This window comes from Cibotium barometz, chromosome 39, assembly GCF_041138505.1.
Source record: "Cibotium barometz isolate CiBa-2024 chromosome 39, ASM4113850v1, whole genome shotgun sequence".
NCBI classification, from domain to species: domain Eukaryota; kingdom Viridiplantae; phylum Streptophyta; class Polypodiopsida; order Cyatheales; family Cibotiaceae; genus Cibotium; species Cibotium barometz.
Genome location: NC_141084.1, coordinates 11519235 through 11526597, shown reverse-complemented (window position 1 = coordinate 11526597; position 7363 = coordinate 11519235). Strand labels below are relative to the sequence as shown.

Below are 7363 nucleotides of genomic sequence, written 5' to 3'. Positions count from 1 at the left end.
CCTTTGAATTGCCATCCTTTCTCATGCATCTCAGGTGTTCCTGTGAAAGGCTGCACGTTTACGTTGTGTTGAGTTACGTAGCATCTAAGAGTTTATCTTTCAAGAGTGTAGAGGTTGGTTTTCCAAATTTTATCTGTGCTTAACTTGTGAGTAAAATGGGCTGCAATATCCTCAAAGGACTTATGGGAATGTACGCAATGGCTTTGTTAGTCTTGGTGGAGAATCTCGTATGGGTAAACGATTGCCTCAGCTTTGATTGGATGGTCTTGATTGTGATCTCAGCTTAGCTGGTACAAAATGATTTTATACCCCCATGCTTTCAGACACAAAGCCACACAGCTCTGGTCCTTACAACTCAGTTGCTACCTGTGAAGGAAGAGGTAGTGATAGCATATTTGTATGAGAGAAATGTATGGGCTGCTTGTGTAATCTGTAGTATTAGATTCAAAGCTTCCATGATTGTAAATAGTTCACAGATATGGTTCCACGTCTCAGGGTGGTAGTGTCATGAAACTCAGAGCAGATGGGAGACGGTTATATATATATAGGTAGGTAGGTTGTTCGTTTGTGATGGAGAATGCTTAGAAGATTCTGAAAAGTGGAAAGGTTCATGACTTGCAAATGCAGATTTCTTCTTATTCATATGCTATCTACCATGACTTCAAGGTGGCCTTACCAACAGCTTAAATCACAATGTGATGTGATGGAGACGACAAGAATCACTTTGATGTGACATCGTGTTGGCGAATGCTTAGAAGATTCTTAAAATAGGTGGTCTATGAGTATTTAAGTTCCAAGTTGGAAGTTGTAGAACCAACCATGTGTGTTAAGTGGGAGGGTAACTTCTCTCCAACCAAGGTGGACTTATTTCTCGTCTTTCTCAGGTAACGTCATTTGGGCATGGGTTTAGCGAGATTTGGTGGAGTGGACACAGGCAACTCAAGGATCAAAAGTTTTACCTAGTGATGTAGATTGGATAAAGTCAGGCACTTTATTTGTTGCATACACTTGTTTTATTACATCTCGTTTGGCGTAGAGTACCCTTGCCAAGAGAAGCAAACATAGTTCTTAGTCAAAGAGTTCACGAGGCTACTAGTAGGCCTCAAAGGCTAGCCTCCTGTCTCCAATATTTACTTGATCCATGCACTCTCTTATGTCGGTAAGCTTTTGCAGCATTTTAACTTATTCCCATCATGGCCTTGATAAGGCATACCTTGTGTGAGAATTCTGCCAGTTGTATTTGCAGTAGTAAGGGAAATTGTTGGCAAATCACAAAAAAACAAATAAGAAAGCAGTTGGCAAATTATTGAGAAACATTTTCAGAGAGGCATGTGCATGGCTTTGCAGGCGAGTTGATAAGTAATTGGACTCTTGGGCAAAAGGTCTTGAGTTCAATTCCCGCTTGCCTCAACTGATGGACACCTTACTCGGTCCTTCACTAGTGAATAATGGCCTCTTCCCTGCTCTGGTGAGTTTAGTGAGATATGAAACATTGTCGACTGTATGACAGGATTGCTTCTCAGGGGGAATAAAAGAGGAGTAGCTAGCAATGCGAGAGAATATTTTTTTCATGAACTCAACTGGTTGCAGCAAGTGAAGGATTGGATCAACAAGTTTGATAAGAAAATATGAGGCAACTTAAATGGCATCCTACTAGGCACAGTCAACAAGTGTGGTTGATCTTCCTTGAGTGAGCTTGACAGTAGTGAATGCCAGCAGTTTGCAATCATGTGCCCAAGTCACTTTTTTGAGGAGCTGATGGACATAGCTTTTGAATTGACAAAAGAAAAAAGAGTTTGACGAGCTCAGAAGGTGAATTGATGAGGATGATGATTTTGATGAGTGGACTTTTTAATGAGAAGGAGAGCAAGATACCTGAGCAACTAGCCAAAGTCACAGAATAGCAACAGGAGAAGGAATGCGATTCAAAGGCCATTCGAAGGTCTCTGGAAGAAATTAGTGTCTCCCCAAAGCAGCTGTAGGTCTCCTCCATAAGGGACTTGCTTGTACTGTTTGAAACCTTGATAGTAGATCAGAATTGGGGATGAAGTGTGGAGTAGACAGGGGATAACAAAAGAAGGAATAGGAGTACAGTAACTAGAAAACACTTATAACATTTCCATCTTTAACTTGCGCTTGCTACTTAATTCTTGAAAGCTTACCTTTTAGCTTAAAGTTTGAAGATGTTTTTGTGTTACCACATGGTCTTAACACAGCTTGGTTTTGTTGGCTTGAGTTTGCAAGTCGTAGATGATAGTTTGTAATCATTTGATGTTATGATAGACGATGATTCACTGTACGAATGCTCTTAAATTTAGAGGCAAGATCTTCCAAAAAACAGGAGACAAAGGCTTTGTTTGTGTTGGAACCGCAACCCCGAACAAAACCTATCGGGGCAACTTAAATTGCATAACCCATCTCTCGCGAGAAAAAAGAAAGGAGAATGGAACACAAAGGATTGAATTGCGTGGTTCTTTAAAGTGGGGTACATATGGATAACTTCATGGACTAGCCCCTGAAAGCTTGTTATGGAGTGTACCTGTTAACACTAAGATCTGATTATGGGCAAGACATGCAATTGCAGGCTGAGGGGGACAGAGAGCATACACCAAAGGGTTGGTTAGGGGAGTTGCAAACAATGGAGAAGCAGCAGGCACTCAGCATGCAAACAGTCTGGGTGTCATCACAGCACTTGCAAACGGAGCACAGCTGAAAGGGTGTCAGCTGCCTCCTCTTTGTTGTGATCCCATAATCATATTGCTTGCTATACATTGGAAAAACCTCTGCCTCTGTGCCGTTGGAGAGCCTCACCACACTCCCCTTTGTACCTTTCTCAATCTTAGCCTCCTCTTGGCCCTGCACTCACAGATACATAAACACTATGATTATCCCTTAACCTGCACAAACCTTACTATGCATTAATAAAACTATGATTATCCCTTCACCTAAACAACGTATTGCGCATTAATAAGCTTATTAATTAAGTATTAAGATCATCAAGCACTATGATCAAACACCTAAAGTTGCCCAATTAAGTATTAAGCATTAACAAGGTTATTAACAAAGTATTAAGCTTGCCTAGAAGTAAGATCACACGCTTACACTTGCCCGATTAAGTATTATGAGCATACAGGCTTGTTAACAAAGTATTAACCTTATCAAGAACTATAATCAAACACTCAAAACTTTATTGAGCGTTAAAAAGCTTATTAATTAAGTATTAAGCTCATCAAGAACTATGATCAAACACCTGAACTTGCCCAATAAAGTATTAAGCATTAGCAAAGTATTACAAACACTTAAGCTTTCCCAATTAAGTATTATGAGCATTAACAAGCTTGTTAACAAAGTATTAAGCTTATCAAGAACTACAATCAAATTATTGATTATTAAAAAGCTTATTAATTAAGTATTAAGCTCATCAAGAACTATGATTAAACAACTAAACTTGCCCAATTAAGTATTAAGCATTAACAAGCTTATTAGCAGAGTACCAAGAAGTACGATCAAACACTCAAACGTGCGTAATTAAGTAAGTATTATGAGCATTAACAAGCTTGTTAACAAAGAAATAAGCTTATCAAGAACTGTAATCAAAAACTCAAACTTGCCCAGTTTTTAACTCGATGAATATGCTCTCCATACCATGCCTGCTGGCTGCAAGCTGCACAAGAGATTCAAAAAAAAAAACAGTTAGGGTGACTAAAAGTACAATCGAAGACACTCGGAGATGATAAGTTTACAGGTTGAAAACTTGAAAGGATCTGCCAAATATACTGAGCAATTGCATATATTGCTTAGAATTTGCATAGGAGGAGACGATGATCACCTTGGTGGTGAAAGAGTAGGGTAATGGAAACAAAGAGAATGGAGAGTGTGAACTCCATAGCCAAAGGTGTTTTTGGCTAGAGGGTTACAATATTATTAATATTATTGTGGCACCAAAAGGACCTTGCATAAAACACCAATAAAATTAAAAAACCCAAGATAATAATTACTCTCCTTTTGATCACTCCTAGTACATCTTTCTTTCTTTGTTTTGCTTTTAGTCTTTCTTTTTGACTTTTTTAAATGTATTTTTGGTTCCTTTCTCTCTCATATAGAGACATTGGTAGGCAGCTGTCCTCCCACCAAGGAGAGTATCTATCATTCTAATCAACATCCACCCATGAGAGTGAGTGGGATGGGAATCCCTCTACTCTCATTACCACCACACTTGCTCAATTATCAACATGGACACACACACACACACACACCCACCCCATGGAGTACATTTGTCAATTGCAAAATTGTCTTGCACAAGGAAGTCTTCACCTCTAACACTCAATCATTTGGCCAAAATTCTTTCCAAAAACAATTTTAGAGAATTGTGAGATATTTGAACAAAAAAGAGAGTTCAAAAAGACAATTGATGTCTTGCCCCCCTCCCCCTTCTTCTCTCTTTTCTCCCCCTTCTCCCTCCCTCTCTCTCTCTCTCTCTCTCTCTCCCATCTACCCATGCACACATGCATGGGTGCCAACACTCAAGCATATGCCCCCTCCCCCTCTCCCCTCTCCCCCTCCCCCTACCTCTCCCTCTCCCTCTCCTAAGTATGCTTGCCACCTGTTCATTTTCCATCTTATTTAAATTGGCCGGTTTAAGAATACTTTATAATGTGTAGATAACCTTGACATAGTGACATCATTGATTTATGTTGGATGAGATGATACCTTTGGGCAATCGTCTACTTCTCTTAGCCTTATCCAACCATTACATTTGGTTATTAGTTGTTTTAACTTCTATGCATTTGCATCACCACTTAGTTGGTAATTGTAAGCGCACACACACACACACACACACGCATGTGTGCGTGTGCACACGCACACGCGTGCACGCACACACACATGTATATGCGCATGCGCATGCACGCGCGCGCGCACACACACACACACACATACACACATGTCCGCTCTTTCTCTTTGTACAACTTTTAAAGGCTCCTAACATTGAAACCACTTGGATTGAGGAGATCTAAATAGGAAAAGTGTTCATTTTTTAAAAGCTCTACAGAACCTTTTTATGATGTGGAAGGAAAAGCGTTCACATTTTTGAGTTCTACCTAGCTTCTTTTATGATGTGAAAAGGTTCCATGTATCAAAACATAATATATGACATCGAGTTAACCATTCTTGCTTTTGATGCCCCTCAATCTAAGCCATGGTTTGAGTATTATAAGCTTTAAAAGTTACAACACTACTTTTTATCATTGTTCTTACATGGATGATACATAAATTCTAAAGTGAAAAAATGGCCCCTCTCTCTCTCTCTCTCTCTCTCTCTCTCTCTCTCTCTCCACACACCTTTGAAGGTCCACAACTCTCAGAACTATAGGCCAAATCAAGGAGCGAGAAATTTCATTCATGTGGGGTAGAGCCCATTCTCATATTCACAAGACGGGTCAAATGTTTTAAAACCTATTAGCATTTTGATGAAAAGCATCGTACCATCTCATCACAAATTTTAATGATTGCTACATCATCACAACAGTGGTGATTTTATAGAGCTAAGAAAATGAGATGCTTCTACTTTTCAAAGCTCCTCAATCTGAATGTGGTTTCAAAGTTAGAGGCCTTCAAAGATTATGATGTACATTAATTCATGGCTATCATGAACGTACACAAATAATAAATAAACTCAAAATGTGTAAACTTGTGATTTTTGAAACTATTAAGTTTATCTCTTTGTGTTATTTTGAAGCTTATTACTTTCAAAACATAACATGGATTCAAGAGCTTAGAGAGAGAGAGAGAGAGAGAGAGAGAGAGAGAGAGAGAGAGAGAGAGAGAGAGAGAGAGAGAGAGAGAGAATCTTCTAAATATGCAAGATAGCACAAGTGTTTAGTACAAGGGGTTTTTCATTTACGCGTGTTATTAGCTTGAATGCGTGTTTTTGTGGCAAGCAAGCCTTGGTGAGTGGTTTATAATGTGGTGAGAGAGAGAGAGAGAGAAGAGAGAGAGAGAGAGAGAGAGAGAGAGAGAGAGAGAGAGAGAGAGAGAGAGAGAGAGAGATGTATATATCAATAGTATTAAATTCATATTTTTTGATAAAGAATCAGGATAAGAATTGTATCATCACAATACATCATTATGATTATAATACTTTTAGGTATGATCAAATTGTAAAGTAAATGATATTAAGTATATTTAATATATAATTTATTTAGTAAATATATTTTTAAGTATGGTCAAATATAAAAAGTAAATGATATATGAGTATATTTAATATATATTTTATTTAGTAAATATATTTTTAGGTATGATCAAATATAAAGTAAATCGTATTAGTAAATGATATCTCATTATATTTATAATATAATGAGATATAGTAAATATATTACTACTATTATATTAATAATATAAGATTACTTCATATTGTAGAAATAATATTACTATCTACTATAAAATAATCACAATACTATGATAATATAATAATTTTGATAGTTAATATTATAATTATATAAAATTATTGATAATATTTATTATAAATTTAAAAAATATAATAATAATAGTAATTAATATTCATTGTATAAGATTTTCTATGATAAAAAATCTTATCCCCATAAAAAAGGCTTACCATCACAAAAAGGTAAATAGCTAATATTGTTTAAATACAAACTATCACCATACTAATAATACTATTTCGCTCACGGGAGACGTGGTGGAATTGCTTCTCAAGGAGTTGTAGAGCTTGGAGACCTCAAGGGTTACGAGCTCGACCATTGGAAAGATCCTCACGACAGTTGCGGTTCACCACGTAATCTCTTTTTGGATGTGTTTCAAGGAGGGTTAGGGTAAGCCATAACAATTTTGGCGTCGTTTTATCGGGGAGCCATCCCTTGGCTTTTTTAATCATTTTGCCTCTAATCTACGCATAACCCATTGCCCATTATCTTGATTAATGGTTTCCCGTGAAAAAGATGTGGATTTGATGGTGATTTATGTGAGATTTGGTGTAGAATAGCTCTCTTTTTGTTTTTGAAAAGAATGCTTTTTGCTTAATTTTTAGATTAATTTGTTGTTTTTGTTGTTGTTTTGGTGGTTTTTCAAGTTCTTAGGGCTTGCACATAGTTTGTATTAGGCTTAGTTTGTATCCATTGCATCAAACAATGAATGTAAGCTCTCTTTAGTTTAAACATAGATCTAAGATCATTAATTCTAGTTTAATTGTTTTTTTTTGTTAAAATTGTTTGGATTAGAGTGTTAGTAAGCATTAGTAGTAGCTTAATCTTTCAAAAAAATTCTTAAAACCATCAAAAAACCCTTGAATTTGACTAATTTCTCTTAATGGACTGGTTTTTGTCATTAATATGTTCAAGAGGCTAAA

The 7363-nt window shown here is 37.0% G+C and overlaps 1 protein-coding gene across 1 annotated transcript; it reads right to left on the bottom strand.

The window, feature by feature from the left end:
• Nucleotides 1-2444: 2444 nt before the first annotated feature.
• Nucleotides 2445-3979, bottom strand: LOC147615723 (uncharacterized). The gene is made up of 3 exons (XM_086778301.1): nucleotides 3830-3979; nucleotides 3612-3664; nucleotides 2445-2856 (listed from the first exon to the last, which is right to left on the bottom strand). The coding sequence occupies exons 1-3, from the start codon at nucleotides 3885-3887 to the stop codon at nucleotides 2560-2562; spliced, it is 408 nt and encodes a 135-aa protein (XP_086634427.1). The 5' UTR covers nucleotides 3888-3979; the 3' UTR covers nucleotides 2445-2559.
• Nucleotides 3980-7363: the final 3384 nt, after the last annotated feature.

What these genes read in the sequence shown, in the direction of transcription:
- LOC147615723 (XM_086778301.1), bottom strand. Translation starts at nt 3,887, where the DNA reads ATGGAGTTCACACTCTCCATTCTCTTTGTTTCCATTACCCTACTCTTT. An exon ending in CCTACTCTTTCACCACCAAG is followed by an intron (nt 3,665 to 3,829) that starts GTGATCATCGTC and finishes TCTCTTGTGCAG; the next exon opens with CTTGCAGCCAGCAGGCATGG. An exon ending in TTCATCGAGTTAAAAACTGG is followed by an intron (nt 2,857 to 3,611) that starts GCAAGTTTGAGT and finishes CTGTGAGTGCAG; the next exon opens with GGCCAAGAGGAGGCTAAGAT.